The 16,398-nt window shown below is 48.8% G+C and overlaps 2 protein-coding genes across 2 annotated transcripts; one reads left to right on the plus strand and one right to left on the minus strand.

Moving 5' to 3' along the window:
• Window positions 1–1,638: 1,638 nt before the first annotated feature.
• Window positions 1,639–4,709, plus strand: LOC131591936 (cyclic AMP-dependent transcription factor ATF-4-like). The gene is made up of 3 exons (XM_058863070.1): window positions 1,639–2,079; window positions 2,928–3,242; window positions 3,772–4,709. Exons 2-3 carry the CDS (start codon window positions 3,026–3,028, stop codon window positions 4,617–4,619), a joined length of 1,065 nt encoding a protein of 354 aa, XP_058719053.1. The 5' UTR covers window positions 1,639–2,079; window positions 2,928–3,025; the 3' UTR covers window positions 4,620–4,709.
• A 7,858-nt stretch (window positions 4,710–12,567) lies between these two features.
• On the minus strand, window positions 12,568–15,032 carry LOC131592207 (active regulator of SIRT1-like). Its single transcript, XM_058863574.1, has 4 exons — window positions 14,925–15,032; window positions 14,699–14,839; window positions 14,330–14,427; window positions 12,568–13,241 (listed from the first exon to the last, which is right to left on the minus strand). The coding sequence occupies exons 1-4, from the start codon at window positions 14,971–14,973 to the stop codon at window positions 13,107–13,109; spliced, it is 423 nt and encodes a 140-aa protein (XP_058719557.1). The 5' UTR covers window positions 14,974–15,032; the 3' UTR covers window positions 12,568–13,106.
• Between the last annotated feature and the right edge of the window lie 1,366 nt (window positions 15,033–16,398).

A 16,398-nucleotide genomic window follows, 5' to 3' on the forward strand; every position in this document is an offset into this window, starting at 1 on the left:
AACAAACCAACATGTAGGGAAAACTGTCCTTTTTAATTCAGCAGCCACACTGTTCATGTTACAGATGTGGAACAACACACTCTGCTTTGTAGCAACAGTGCTAAGAACATACTGCTAAAAGTAGAAATTGGGTTACACTCCATCCTTGCAAATCATCAGCCAAGTTGTCGAAGACATTCTAGGCAGTTAGATCTGAGCAAATACAGTGAAGGCTATGGCTTTACACAAATACTACTGAGGCCTTAACTGGGAAATAGTAGAGCCTTTTGCCAAAGTAGCTGAGAGGAAGCTGAATTACAGGATGATGATATTTGAACAAGCAAGGTTCCACGGCAGCTCTCAGAGCCGATGGTGCTGTGAGGCTGGCAAAGTGGAAATCGATCTTTAGAAGCTGGATAACTCTGACACAGTGAGGAATGACACAGGTATTGAAACACTCAGTTCACTGGAGCTGTCCAGTGCTTGTGTGACCCGACTGAAAGGATAATGAAGGAACTGAAGCCAGTGGAAAGCTGTTGACCCCTGTGAGTTTATTGCTGTGGGCTGTCTCTGTGGAGGCCAGGCCAGCTGGTGGAACTGTTTAGCAGGGACAGGGTGGGGGAAGAGGTCTGACTTCTTTCCTAGAAGCAAGGTGATTTGGAACAGATAAAACACAAAACCGCACTTTGAAAGCTATCCAAGGTGACACTGCCCTTTGTAGCCGCGAGCCTCTATAGGTGATCCATTAATGCTCACATCAGTCAAGTGATTTCTGCACAGAGAACAGAGAAGCAACCGCATCAGCATGAAACTGCATGGCGGGAGAGGACATTTTCACTCCTCAGCTGTGGAATAACCAACTTCATTTTCAGCCTTTGCATGTGTTGAAGGCACTAGTTAGACTGATACTCTGCGCTGCCCGGCGGCGCGGCTCTGCAGCCGGGCACATCAGACGCCTCAGCGTGGCTGCGGCGCCACGGCCGCTGTGAGGCCGGCAGGCTCCGGGCAGACGCCCTCCTGTACGCACAGCAACACAGCCCGAGAGCCCGTAACCTACGCGCTCCATGGGTGGGGCAGGCCGGGAGGGAAGGCAGCGCGTTATCTAAGGGAGCAGGAAGCCATGGCGGGCTGCCGCCGCCTCAGGAGCGCCATGCCAGCGCCTCAGCCTGGGCCACAGCCGCCAGCTCCCGCCTGACCTCAGCGGGGCTTTGTGGGGGGGGGGGCCGTTGGACATCAAAGTGGGGAGCACACACTGCTTCGAAAAGGGCATGTTAGGGGAAACGCAGGGCTGCCATGGGCGGGTACCATTTTCCCGTCCGGCTGTTCGTTCTCGACCCGCTGGCAGCATCATTCTTATTCCTTCCTTCCCCCCGCCCCATACTCCTTCTCCCCCCTTCCCCTCCGCATTGGTCTCCTCCGGGCCCTGACCAATAACAGCTCACGGGGCATGTGAACGACTCGCCCGTAGCCAATGAGCGCCGCCCTTCCCACGTGGCGAGCTGCGTGACGTCTTCCGCGCGAGCTCCGCGTCTTTGTTGGCGGGTAAAATTTCCCCCCCAACGCTCGGGGGGGGGGCGGGGGGAGTGTCCTCATTCGCTCCGGTCACGTGGCTCCGTCGCGCCCGAAGGGGGGGTGTCAAGAGCGCATGTATACATCATATAGTCCCTCTACGACTGTCCCGCCGTGCAGCTGTGGTGTCCTGTGACAAGTCGTCTTGTCGGCGACCCCTGTGTTTAACTCGTACCAGAACGACAGGAGAGAAGCCCAGAAAGACAGGCCACAGGCCGCTAGGTGCTGGTGACAGGCAGGTGACGCTTGGCGGAAGGATATCTCACGACCGCAGCTCATTTGGTAACACGACTCATATATAAGAGCAGAGCGCCGCCGCTGCCACCTCATTGTTTCCTGTCCCCGAGCGCAGAGGTTGTTGTAGTGGCCGTGTGCGCAGCACCTCCCGCGCGGCGCGGATACGAGCAACCCCCCCTCCCCGGCCGCCATGGCTCTTTAAGGCGGCAGGGCCAGCGGCGGCATCGGCCAGTGCAGCAGGCGCAGCAGCAGCGGCGGCGGCCTCAGCACATCCCCGGCATCTGCAACCATGGCGTGAGTATCACGAGGGACGGCTGCTCTCTCTTGTGTGTTGATAGGCGCCCTCTTACCCTGTTAAGTGGGCTTTTGGGGTGGGTTTATTACGCGTGTGGTGTTAGTTGGTATCTCACGGGGAGTGGGGGGGAGATCCTTAGGTATACCAAAATAATACATAAATTACCTGGTTACGCCAAAACGGGTGCGAGCTGGGGAGATCTTCGTAGAGCTCAGTATCCCCGGGTGCGGCGAGGCTTAGAAATAGCAGGAAATGCTGTTTGGAAAGAATTTGCGAGGAACGTCTTGTTTCCTGTCGTTCGAGAAACCTTGCTTTCGAAAAACCTGGAATTTTATTACAGAATATTTTCTTTCTGGGCTTTTTTTTTTTTTTTTTTCTAATGGGAGTAAAGGAACGTTCCTCCGGAGGGTTTCTTTGCTCTCACGAGGGAAAGTGCTCTTTTACTTAGGGGAAAATGGGGCATTAGAGGTTTTAGGGTTTTGAGTATAAGAACCACGTGGTATAATCGCAGATAGACAAACAGGGGTTGATATTCATCTGGCACCGGTACTAACATTACATACTGTATTAGCGTAGCGTGAAGCCAGTTCTGGCCATCGGGCGCACAGCCTGTGCGGCGCTGGAGCCGCGGTGGAAACGTGGCATGACACAAAATGGCGGCGGGACCGCGAAATGGCGGCGGGTGGGCGGGGCCGGCCCCTGAGGGAGGCGGGGGACGTGCAGCAGCACAGAAATAAAGAAGTGAGATAATCTGTGAAGTTCCGCCATACTTCCTGAGGTGCTGTTGCTAGAAAAAGTTACGATGTTGGTCGGACCAAATACTGATGAGTGTAAGTTCTGTTCACAGGTTTTTCACGGCACCCCACAGCAGCATTGCTGTAGTCGACGAAAAAACCTTCTACTTGTCCACATCCTTCGACGTCAAAGCGTTAAAAGCTGACGAAAATGAGCTTCTTGAACAACGAGATGCTGTTGGGGGATTCAATATCCCCCTTCAGCCAGCCGTGTTCGGTGGCTGAGGAAAGTCTGGGACTCATAGATGACTACCTGGAGGTGGCCGAGCCCCTCGGTTCGCATGGGTTCTCCAGCGACAAGGCTAAGGCAGTCTCCTCCAATTGGCTTGCTGTGGACAGTTTAGGCAACACCATAGATAGCAGCCAGGGTAAGGAATTACTTATTTTCATAAAGGACATCAATTACATCCTACCACAACATTCCAGTTGAAAATAAATTGCTAGGTTTTCATAAATCTGAAGGCAATCTCACGTGTGTTTACCTATGCTTGGAAAGAGAGTATGTTGTGCTGTTTGCCCTATGCACAATTGCTGGTTATGGTAAAGTGCCAGTTGTGTTGGCCTTGAAATAACACAGCAGCTGTCAATGGTAGTGTTTCTTGGCAGAGGTAACAGTAAGAAAGCATGGTTGTGTTTTGCAAATGTCCCTGAATTCTTGTGGCCTTTAAATAAGAGGGTTGGAATGTCACAAAAGCTGCTTACATTGTACCCTGCAGTTTTTAGGAGCTCAGTGAAAGAGTGCTTTTTTTTTTCTGGTGGTTTACTCTTTGTGCTAATACATGAGAGAGGAAAAATGCTGAGATGATACACTGATAGATTGTTTTCATAAGCTTTAGTTGTGATGTTTTACTGTGCGATGGTTTATTAAAGTGGTAATTTACCTTTTGTGTTGTGCAGAGGATGCCTTCTCTGGCATGGAGTGGATGGTGGAGAAGATGGATCTGAAGGAATTTGATTTTGATGCCCTGTTAGGTATGGAACATCTGGAAGCCACCGTCTCACCAGACGAGCTGATGGCCACGTTGGAAGACTCGTGTGATCTATTTAATGCTACCATCCAGGAATTTCACAACAAAGAACTTCCACTGATAAATAACGTAACCACCCATCTCCCTGAATCCCCAGTTGGAGCAGATCCAATGGCTCCATTGGCTTCCCTTTGGTCTCTTCCCTTTTCCCCAGGGTCTCTGACTTCCACTCCAGACCACTCATTTAGTTTAGAACTAGGTAGTGAAGTGGATGTTCTGGAAGGAGAAAGAAAATGGGAGTGCCCCACTGTTGTGGTGGTGATCACCAAGTCTGAGAAAGAGGAGGAGAACCACTCTGATGATAGTGGAATATGCATGAGCCCAGACTCCTACCTGGGAACCCCCCAACACAGCCCCACCAATTCAGTTGGATCCCCCAATGGCAACCAGTTCCCTGCAGATGCCCCTTGTGGCTCTGTGCGGTCCAAACCATACGATCATCCTGCAGAGAAGGTAGTGTCAGCAAAGGTGAAAGGAGAAAAGAAGATAGATAAGAAACTAAAAAAGATGGAGCAGAATAAGACTGCTGCCACACGTTACCGGCAGAAGAAGAGGGCGGAACAGGAGGCACTGTCTGGGGAGTGTAGAGAGTTGGAGCAGAAGAACCAGGCCCTGAAGGAGAAAGCAGATTCCCTTAGTAAGGAAATTCAGTACTTAAAAGATCTGATAGAAGAGGTCCGCAAGGCCAAGGGCAAAAGAACTAGAGTTCCCGAGTAGGGTAGTCAGCAGTGTTGTGTGCATGTATATAAGCTTCCTGCTAAAGCTGTGTATTGCTGTCTAATAAATAATTTTGTAGTAAATGTGCAATGATGGTGTGTGATGAGTGGTACCTGTAAAACCAGCGTGACTTGAACCACACCTGGGTGCTATTGTGTGTCTAGAGAGTGCTGTGTGTTGTGGGCGGTGGATGCAGCGCGAGTGCAGAGCGTTTGGAACTGGATTGTGTGTAAAGAGTCTCAGTTGACCTGTCCCCCTCCATAACTGACATGTATTCAAAGGTGAGAGGGGATCACACTGAGGTGCCTCAGGGTTTTTAGCAAATTTGTAAGTATTGAAACAATTGAGATTGGAGAGCAGATGGAAGATGAGGTCGGTGATACTGTATGGTGGGAGGTGTTTACTTTCAGACTTGGATATTTCTCTGAAGGGAGGAAAGGGGCCCAGGGTCAAAACACAGTTGTGAACACTGGTTTTTTTTAGAAAAAGCTTGCTAGTAGATCCAGTGTGATGTGCACTTGGGTTGCTCATCTGGGTCTCCCAAGTTCCCTGACCATGAGCAGGAGCTGTTGCCTGGCCCTGTCAAGCTGGTGTGAGCTGGGCCAGATGGATGGGGTTACTGTAGTGCTCCTACTGATGGGTCATATTCCTGTACCAGTGTCAAAGTCCTCACTTCTTCAGCCAGCCACTGACCAGTCAAATTTTAAAATTAAATAAAAATTCACTTTATTCTAGGAAGGTATAGCTTGAGTTGGTCATAAAACCAGCTCTAGTCCTGCCTCAGCTGTGCAGGGAAGGTACTGGTGTACTGCAGCAGCACTTCTGTGTGGGTTAGAGTTGCTTTAGGATTTGGGATGTGCCATCTTTAACCTACCTCATGTGTGCACTTTTTTTTTGTCACTGATACCCCATTTAACAGTGCTTAATCCCTTTGGCTTCTGGGCACACACATACTTTTTGAGGAGTTGATTCCTTTTCATTTGCTGCTGGTGTGGCTCCCTGAGCTGCCGGGCTCAGGTGCCTGGGCAGCCCAGCCTGGCTGGCACACACACGCAGTGCAGTGGCATCGGGGCTGCAACCCGTGCTGGATGGAAAAGGTCCTTAAGGGAACCTTGGAGAATGGTTTCTCCAGTTTCAGCCTGCTGGGGGTCCTGGTCTCTTTGACATTTGAGCTCCTTATGCCCTCAAGTTAGGGCTGCAGTCTTCATCCCTGCTCCTTGCCCAAGCCATTACCTGATGTGGGATAGCAGCTGAGGGACCTGCTGTGTGAAGGCTGCTCCAGCCCATGGATGGTGCGGGTGGCTGCTGGCAGCAGGAGCTGATTGCTGCCATGGGGGGGCTGAGAGGGCCCTCAGTGGCACCTGTCTGTGCCCACAGCTGTGCCTGCATGGCTGGGTGCTATTTAAATTGCAGCAAGAAGGCTCCCTGTCAGGAGTTAGGGCTTGTGCCATGCTGAGGGGGGGTTGGATAAGTAACACCCTCCCCTTGGTATCATGAGACAATTTGAGCAGTCTCAAACCTCCTGGGTAAGGGCACCGTTGACTGTGAATGGGATGTTCTGGATGCAAACTGGAGACTGCAAGCAGGGACAAGGAACTCTTGTGGTTTTGGAGGTAGACCAATGCAATAGGTTTCCTTTGAATCAGCTACATCTGCCAGTTTGGGGATGGGGATAATTAGAGGCAGAAAACCCCCAAGGTTTTGGTCAAATTTGCACCTGAGATGACATTTCAGTTGAGCCACAGAAAACACAGTAACTGCTATGAGTCGATGAGCTGGTGGCTTCCCTGTGCTAGGGAAAACCCTCCTCATACTGATCCCCCTTTCCCACCACAGGGCAACCACCCTTAGAGCCATAGCAGCTTCTGCTGGCAGCCTCTGGCAGCAGCCAGGGCTGAGGGAGCACCTCCTGTGTTCTGCTGCCCTTACTCAGTTCTCCTGAAGCCTGGAAAAATGGTCAGCACATTTTTCCCCTCCCCACCCCATGGCAGGGCTGTCTGTGAGCTACTTGTGGCTAAAACAAATTTTTCTTCACGTTCATGCTCTGCAGGCAGACGAGGCAGTATCTGAGCTGGCCAGTACGTACATGATTCTGGTTTCTACAGCCCTGCAGAGGGCATGCAGGTCCAATTTACCAAATTACACTCACACCAGGGAAGGAAGATCAGAGCTGGAGCAGGCAAGAAGGAATGCATGACACATCCATGCTGCTTTGCTCTCTGCAGCTGTGCTTTATAGAACTCCTTGCAGGAGAGTCAGAAACCTGCCCTTAAAGAGCAGCCAGCGCTGTCAGTGCTTGCCGAGGCTCTGAGCTTGTGGCTTTGCAGAGGCAGCCCATATGGCAATCTCATGCAACGCCTGCTGAAATGACGCTGTGTTCCATACTTAGTAACTTAGTTAAGATTTCACAGGGGCTGGAGATCAGGGCTGACTCTTCCTCTGCATTTTTTATGTAGACTTTTCCCTCCAGGCTTCAGTTGGGCGCAGCAAGCATCACGCCACTTGGCTCTGCAGCCCAGCAGCTTGTCCAGCCTGCAGCAGGAGCCAAGGAACACCCAGGACACAGTCACAAACTCCATCCCACAAGGGTAAAAAGTCTGATAGCCTCCTGCCTAATAACTGATTTTATATTTTTCAAACTGCAAAACTGCAGGAGCCTCTCATTTTTCTCACAGCCTCACAGAAAAAATGTGCTTCAACTGATTCTTTGCAGCTTGCATAGAGCATGATACCATGTCCAGAATTACATTGTAGTGCATGAAATGCAGGCTTTACCTATCCCCAGAAGAGCCTAGTTCTTCTACATCCTTGGAAACAGCAGAATTCTCCCAATCTGAGTTACATAAAAGCTGTTTGAATCTGAAGCTGGCACAGCTGATGGGATTTCTGTCTCAGTTATTTTTCTTCTGAATTAAGGGCAGCAAAGTAGACTTCACACGCAGTGTACGTGACCCTCAGTCTCCAATCCCTCAGCCAATTTTGTGCTTCGTGGTAAACAGGAGTCCGATATTCCCCCACATAACCAAGCAACCTCTTACAGTTCACTGCTCGCAAAGCCCCGTCTCACAAGCTTGTTTCTGCTGTTATCACAATATTTATAACTACCTTTCTCTTCACCCTGCCTTTAGAGAGACCCAGGTGCATGCCCTTCTCTTTCAAAAGGAAAAGGAGAAACCATCACTGCTGACGACTTCTTCACACACCTTTGTGGAGAACTAGATGCACCTTTGCAGCACGCTTACAAAAATAAATCCAGAGCTGCAGTGTTGGGGAATGAAGAAAGAATGATGATAAAATCTTTCAAATAGCTTTTGCCCTGGCAGAAAGCCCAGAAATAGCTGCAAGGACAGGCTGTCCTTTGGGAGATGAAGGCTCTTCCAGTGCTACCAGGCTGGACTATAGAAAGAAAATGTGGCTTATTCTGATGCAAACAGTTTCACACAGTGGTAGTCCATTCATAGCCTTTTTTGGGGGGTGGGAAATCTATACATTTTTGGCCAGAAGAATACCAGTTTTCTTTATCTTCCCATAGACTTAGGCCTTCAGAAAAAAAACCCAAACTAAAAAAACAAAAAAACCCCAAAAAACCCAAACAGGATCTGAATTGTCCTTCCTATAGGCATCATTTTCATCTTATGCATACTAATTTTTTCTCAGTATGGTCCAAGTAGCCTCTGGGACTATCCTTCTTTCCTCTGTCCTGCTGTTCTCACAGCCTTGCCATGCAGTGCTGCACATAAATTCTTGTTACATTTCATTTCCAGTGCAAAGGCCATCTTGGGGTCTTACCATGAACATCCCTTGCTAGGCCAGAAGTGCTCACCTTTGCTGACTTTCCCATTGAAAGCTTCAGGCCCTGTGAATTAACAGAGGAATTCAGTCCCCTGACCTAGACAATACTACTTTGGCTGCTCAGATATCCCAGGTATGCTGCCTTTGCATTATTTTCAGTGCACTCATGCAGTGTCATAAGTGAATGAAGTCATCAAATGAAGGAAGCTGGCTGCACCCACAAGCTCCAGTTTCCCTGTTACAGAGGTGCATACTCTCCAAGTGATGGCCAGCTGCCTCTCATTTCTCCTTCAGCTGCTCTCTTCCTCTCTTTTGCACACACACACCCTATTAAGGAACGGCAGAAGTGAGTTCCAGGCGCAGCAGATGTGTCAGCTTAATTTATATAGGGCAGACAATCTCCTAGTCCTGAAACTCCTCTGCATCTCCATTGCAGTGTGCTGGCCGCTGGAGAAAGAGCCCTGGTCTTTGCCTCCCATTAAAGGAGATAAATCATCTTGCTGGCATGCAAACGGTGCAGCTTGGGACAGGCCAGCTTGGCTATGTTACTGCTTAGCCCTGCCAACAGCTTATTCCTTCAGAAAAAGGTGTGTGTAACCCTGTAGACAGCTGCAGAGCAACCTTCATGCTTTTTGTGTCCCCTGCCCCCACCAGATAGCGGCTGGCTCTGTTAATCCTATTTAACGTAACTGCAGATAGACACGCAAACCTTTAATCCCTCTCCAGCCTACCAACCCTGCAGCCTGCCCTGGCTGGAGTTCCACATTTTGAGCTGTTAGCAGACAGTAGGCAGTCTGCCTTCTTTCACACTCCTTGTTTCGACCTGAATGGATGCCTCAAAATGAGGGACTTCCTTTCATTGTAACTTCCTGAGGTGGTCAGGAACCTGTAAGTGCTGTAGGTGCTGATGCTGTGTTGATCATCAGTAAGACTGAAATGTAAGGCAGTCATGGAAAAACCCTCAGAGGGTAAAACTGGCTAAGGTTTGTAGGACCCTCCCCTATCCCTTGATTTTCCCCTACAGCTTTTTCAATGTTTTCAGTCTCATTTGCCTGTGCAAGTTCATTGGCAGCCAGGTTTGTTACTGCTATATCATTTCAGAGGCAAGAAGTAGATGTCCTGAACTAACATGTTTTCTTGGTTTACTTTTGCAGCCTTCCCCTCTCTGACACACACATAGTTCTGGTAGTAGCTGTTGCTTTCTGAGGTAAGTGGAGACTTGCTGATAGAGTAGAGGCTGTATGGACTTACATTAGTTTGTACCCACTGGAACAAATTTCCTTTTTTTGCTTTCCATTCACATAACAAGGAAGCAGTAGGCCATTAAGAGGCTTGATGAATCTTATTCACACTAAGCGAGCTCATGACTGAGCATCTGGGAACTATCCTAAACAGTTTCCCTGGAAAGGTTCTACCACATTAATAACACTCCAGAGCTTTTACTTGCATTTGTATTAAAGCTGCCGCTTCTGCTGCCCATTCTGACTCCCTGCTGCGTGTGGGTGGAGATGCCCTGTAAGATGGCACCTCACAATTCCCTAGCTCAGCTACCTCTATTTTCTGCTGCAGGATGCTCAGCTGGTGTCGCAGAGCTGGGAAGGGAGCCAGCAGCCTGATGAGCTCAGCGAGCACGCGGCGTTGGCCCGGCAGCAGTGGGACACGTCCCTGCGCTGCTGCTTGCAGATGTGCGGGAAAGAAATGCTGTCCAGCAGGTCCAAAGGTTGTTGTGGCCTGCAGCCTGTCAGCTTCCAGCATGGGAAACAGGTTGGAGGCCAGCTAGGAAAAGCTTTACAGCAGCTGCTGTTTCCCTAACCCCTTCTTGTCTCTTCCATCCGGCAGAGAAGTCTGGCTACAAAGAACAGAGATTACAGAATCATAGAATGGTTTGGGTTGGAAGAGACCTTAGAGATCATCTCATTCCAATCCCCCTGACAGGGACACCTTCCTCTAGAGCAGGTTGCTCGAAGCCCCATCCTGCCTTGCCTCAAACACCTACAGGGATGGGGCAGGTTTCTCCAAGGTAGCCATCTCCTGGTGTCCCAGAACAGCTGGGATCCTCTGGGCATGGCTAGACAGACTGCTGGGAGTTTGAGAAGGTACCTGGCTTTAGCTTAACACCAGGCATGTGCAACAGGCCGGTACCTGTTCTTCCTTCTTTGAAGACATTCTCCTCACAGGGTACCACCTGTCCTTGTCTACCCAGTATTCAGATGGCATTGCTCTTCTTTCCTAGGAGCTCATGCCCTGCCAGAGAGGGGGAAAGTCAAGGTTGCAACATGTTAGATCGTTGCCATTGCAAGATGGCATCTCTAGAACCACCATTCACTTCTGCTTCTTTTTCCTTCTTCCCACAAAATAAAGTTTAATTTATTTAAGGATACTGTTGACTCTACAGTTAAGTTTAGTTTCAAATGGCAAAATTCAGTCTGTCAGGTAGCTTTACCCTCCTTAACAACATAATGCCTGAAGAAGTATGTTGATTACTTGTATTGGCCCTAATAGTCTTTCCAGCCAGTAATGAAGCCGCCACCCAATTCTGAAACTCCACTGATCTGGGTGTTATTATCCCCGTGGAGAACTGCTCTGGGCCCCACTTTAAAGTTCCTCATTAACTTTGAAAGAAGAGCTTTCCTGTTGCTTACATTTGCAAACAAACAGGCTGGGCTTTGTACAAAGAGAGTGAACCACATTACCCTCCTGCCCTTTTCTGGAGCAAGGAAGGATGTTTTTGCTTCCCTCAGCCTGTGGGAGAAGGGCCCAGGAGCTGAACAACCACAGAAACAAGGGTGCGTAGGAGGAATGGGTAGAGGAGGAGCAGGAGAGGACTTGAAGGACTTCTGTGGGGTCATAGGAAATGCCAAATACTGAGGATGAAGGCTTTAAACAAAATAACACCCCAGAAATCTACCTCTTTCAGTCCAGTTGTGGCACAGCCAGCTTTTCCACACAGTTAATTATTCTCATGACAGCTCCACACAGAGCTGCTTGTGTTAGGCCAGCTCACATGCACTGCAGCAGGCACATAGTGTAGAAGTTTTAGGGAGACATGTGCTGAATACACATTTTGCTAAACTTTTTTTTTCAAACAATAGTGCTTCCATTCTTTTAAGAAGCTTTTTTTTTTTTTTTTGGAAGCAAGAACAAACTGAAAAAAGGGAATTGTTCCTTGAACAATTTCTATATTCTTTGGCTGCAGATAGTTGAACCTGATCCTATTACAAGAAATCCCCTCCCACATGCTATTACCAATTCCCAGTACACACACTTCTGTATATTCACTGCTTATTTCCCCTCTCTGGATCTCATATGTCCAAGTGACCTTCCCTCTTATGGGGACAAGAGAAAAAGAACTCAGCAGAGGAGGCACAGACTTAAGAGGACAGCGCCAGTAACTGTAATCAGAGGGCAGGGAAAGGATAAGTGAATTCCTGCCTGTGCTGGCATCAAGCATCTGCTGCTCAGGTCAGACAGGCCCCTTGTAATCAACTCCTGAGATTAACCAAAGCTTGGCATTAGTCCTTCTCCTTACCTGTTTTTTTTCCCAAGGGAACACATTACCGATCTTCTTAGGTAAGGGGCAGGAGAAGGCAGTGGCGGAGCTTGCCAGAGACACATTTAGAGTGGCTTAGCGAGGAAGCTTTTGGAACAACACTCCCACCTGCTGGGCCTTCTGTTTGTTACAGCTGGGAATTTAGTGGTAGTCTGAGGGAAAACAACTTCCCTTCAACCCAGCACCATAAGCTCAGGCTCAGATTTTAATTTGATGCCAACACCTAACATCTGGGTCACAAGCCCTCCTGGCTACAGGACCTGGCAACACTCAGCAGTGGCGCCCTGCTAGCCTGGCTAAATTTCGGTGGGACATTCTGCTATAAACATTCAAAGGACAACTTTCTCCACGTGAGAGCTGTTCCTTGGAGAGAGGGAAGATCGTAAGTATCCAGAATGGAGGAGTCATCTCCATTCCAACCTGCACTCTTTAAAGACCTAAGCATGTCAGAGAGATGATTTAATACATGTGTTAACATGAATTGGAGAGGCCATTCACACAACTGAGTCATCCTAAAGAGAGGAATGCTTGGATCACAGAAGTGACATGGCTCATCTTCATCAACTGTCATAATGATCCCTACTACAAAGGCAAAGAGAGACAGTGTCTGCAACAATTATTTAATCAAATGACATACAAAAAGTTTTTGCAATGACTGACCTGACCTGACAGGGGCTGTAATAAGAACCCAAACTGCAGAGTTACTCAAGTTTAACAGTCTTTCAAAGCATCCTTCCCTTCTTAATCCTGGTACAAAACATTTCTCCATTCAGATACAGTATTTTCAATGCTCCCTGCCAAATAACACTGGTAGCAGGAGCCTTATATCCTGGGGAAGGGGAAAAAGGATTTTATTTGGCTTGGTCCACCCTTCTATATCAAGAATGCAAGACATGCTGGCTGCAGGAAGATAATTATAAGGAAAACACACCTCAGAGCCAAGAGTACCTCTGTGGCTTTAGCAGGCCAGTGACAAGCTCTGCCCAGATGCAGAGCTGCTCTGCAAGTCTGACACAGAGGCACTTGCTGGCAGGGGCACATGCCCCATGTGCCATCTCAAACACGCCAAGGAAATGCCCAGGCCTGCAAGCCAGACCGGAGAAGGTGCAGAAAGACTGGAGCTGCAAGAATCCCTGTCACAATACTTATGGGACGCCAAAGTATTCCCTCTCAAATTTACGGAAATCTTCCTCAGTAAACACTGTGCCTTCGGGCTTCTTCTTTTCTGTCTTCTCTGGAGGCTGATCTTTGGACTTCCTGCCTCTGTTCTGAGCAAGAACCTTCAGACAATACAGAAATGGAAAAAACAACAGCCATTGTTATCCAGATCAAACCACAGTGATTTTCAAGCTCACCTGCAGCATCCCTGCTGTTGTACAAGAGCCCTGCTATTTTCCAGCGTGCCTCCCAAGAAAAGTGAGAGGCAAACTACTGATGTTAACCCAAGCAGATCACTGGGACAACAGCAGATACCACCTTGTTACTTGGAGTCAAATATGAAAACTATTTTCTAGTAATTGTCACAGAGGTAAGAACATTGATTTAAATTCAGAATTTTCTGAAACTGTGACCTTCTTTACTATCCCCTCTCTCCATGACACAAACCAAAAAACCAATTCCCTCAGCATTTTCTAATACACTATCACCTCCTGTCACAATCTCCAGCCTGAGGAAGACTGGCCTAAACCACTTAGTTTGTTTATGTAAGTTAACAGCCTGTATCTCATAAAAACAGCCCAAGATTCTTCACTGTCAGCTATTCTTCCCTTCAAATCCTGGCATGAGACTACTTTTTGGGGAAGACCATTCAAGAAATTCTCAAGTTATGAGAAACACCATTTAAGAGGCTGAGTAATTCCTACTACATGAGCCAGCAGCACATCTGGTTCCTAGTTAATAAGCCTCAGGGTACAGAGAAGGACAATTTGATCAACAGTAAGGAGAAGGTCTGAAACAGCGCATCTCTGCCAGCAGAAATGATAAAATATCTTTGGTAATTAATAAAAGCCAACAACTGTCAGGATATTTTGAGAAACCTAATGTAGCAGGTGGCATTCCTGCCCATGGCAGGGTGGTTGGAACTGGATGATCTTTCAAGGTCAATTCCCATCCAAACCATTCTATGATTCTATGATTTTCACTAGTATGAGAGAACATCATAGGGGGCAATGTATCAACAACAGCTTAAAGCTTAATAAGTTATTTTGCCAGTGCACACAGAAATTCCTCAAGGCCATGTGTAGACAGAAACTTATCGTGACTCTCTTGTGCAAGGTATAAATCTGGAAGATCCAGGGATCATTCCCATTCACCTGTGTTCCTCAGTGGAAACAAAACCACCCCCCCCCAAAAGAAATTACATTCTTACTTGTTCTGTGACGGCTTTGTCTGCAACAAGTCGTCCCTTTAACATGTACCGCAGGTTTTCTCTTAAGTGATTCACAGGCTTCTTCTTATGGTACTCCTCTGGGGCAAAGCAGAAAGGGACAAAACGCATCAGCTGCTCATCCAGACAGCTCACAAGGAGAGACACAGGAGGATCAGCGAAGCCCCGGGAAACAAACACCGCTACAGCTCAGGGATAGCCCCCACAAATGAGGCTGCGTTTAAGTGAGCGACACCAAGAGGGCGTGCACGAGGATGAGGTGGGACGGGACGGATACAGCGACCCGGCAGCGTGGCTGCGGGACACCACAAGGGTCCCCGGTGCGAGGGCTGTGGAGGGGCTGGGACTCACCTATCGCCGACTTCACGACCCTGCCCTTGACCGTGGCCTTGTTCCTGCCGGCCTCCGGTGCTCTCTTCCTCCGCCTCGCCGCGCCCGCCGTCCTGGGGCCGGCCCGGCCTTGCTGAAGTCCCGGCGGCGCCTTCGCCCGGCCTGCAACGGAAGAGGGACGGAGTCATTGCAGGGGTACCGGGGAGCTCCCCCTGCCCGCCGGCAGCGCCCGGCCCCGCGGGCTCACCCGGCGGCTCCAGCAGCTCCAGGCCGCGGCGCAGCAGCGATGCCGACATGGCCGCGCCGCGCTCCCGCCCGGCCCCACAGCGCCGCGCGTGGCCCGGCGGGCACCGCACCCGCCTGAGGGCGGCGAGGCGGGACCTGCCGCAGGGGATGGGCTCCTGCCGCCGCCGCCCGGCCAAGGGACACAGAGCAGGGACCACGGGGTAAAACAGGAGCTTTCACCTCAAAACGAGGCGGAACTTCTCCGCGTTTAAGGCGGCGGAGCGCTGGAACGAGTCTGCCCAGAGAGGTCGTGGAGTCTCCGTCTCTGGAGTCATTCAATATCATCTGGACGTGTTCCTGTGTCATCTGCTCTGGGTGACCCTGATCTGGCAGGGACTGGGGCTAGATTCTGTGAATATCAAGATTACCTTAAGTCAGGATGTTCTTTGGTGCAAGATCTTTGAGTACTTTCAATGCTAATCAGCAAGGAAAAAGACTTAACTGGAACAGGCAGCAGTCAGCATTCCTTAGTCAAGGACTTCCAGGAACTAACAAACTTTAAGGAGATAGTAAGTCAAGATCTGTGTCAATAGAACAGATAGCAGTTAGTATTCCTTATTCAACAATATCCTGGAACTAACAACCTTTAAGGATGTAGTAAATCAAGATGTCGATGTAAGTCTATGTGTACATTGCTGATTTGGCAAAATACTGGAGTTGTATGTATGTCCTCTGTAATACTAAAAGTCATGCCTAAAGGTCAAAAAGACCCCTGCTCAGGTGAAGGCCCTTCCTCTGAGCCTGCACAGAAATTAACTGGGGTTATGTAATTCCTCCTACTGACTCATCACAAGACAGGGGCTGTAATTGTGAAGTTATAGACCCTGAACTTCTATGTATAAATGATGGTGTGGAAAAGTCCAGTGGGCATGCTTGGTTTGGGGAATGTCACCAAGCACCTGGGCTCACACAACACTGAAATAAATAATCAAGTCTCTCCTAAGTGCGTAATTACGGGCTTGCTGCACACCAGGTAATGAGTCTGATTTTGTGGACAACACAAGGGGTCCTGCCATCACAGGGGTTGTCACAGGCCAGGAGGAAAGGGGATGGTGTCATATTTTGTCTCAGCAAGGCCCCAAAAATCCCAATTTAAGTGTGCTAGGCTCATCAGGCAGAGAGGTTGACTCTGCCATAAATTGCATCTATTATTCAGGGTTACTGTAGTCTATTTGTTTAAAGCTTTCTTCTCCAGTTTTCACCCCTCTAGAGGCTTCATGCTAATATCTGCTAAATTTAGCTATCATTTGAATAAAGCTTATTCAATTATAGCCAGTGCTGCCAGTAAGAATCTGACACTGGAGGAGGAAAGAGGTTTATTCTCCCTCAGACATGTCCTGCAGGGAGAAAGGGATACAAATGGCTCTCATTGTTTCTCATAGTAATGATCTGTAACAGGGACCAATAACAGTTAAACCTCTGTGTATTAAAAGACA

Source organism: Poecile atricapillus, chromosome W (assembly GCF_030490865.1).
Source record: "Poecile atricapillus isolate bPoeAtr1 chromosome W, bPoeAtr1.hap1, whole genome shotgun sequence".
NCBI classification, from domain to species: domain Eukaryota; kingdom Metazoa; phylum Chordata; class Aves; order Passeriformes; family Paridae; genus Poecile; species Poecile atricapillus.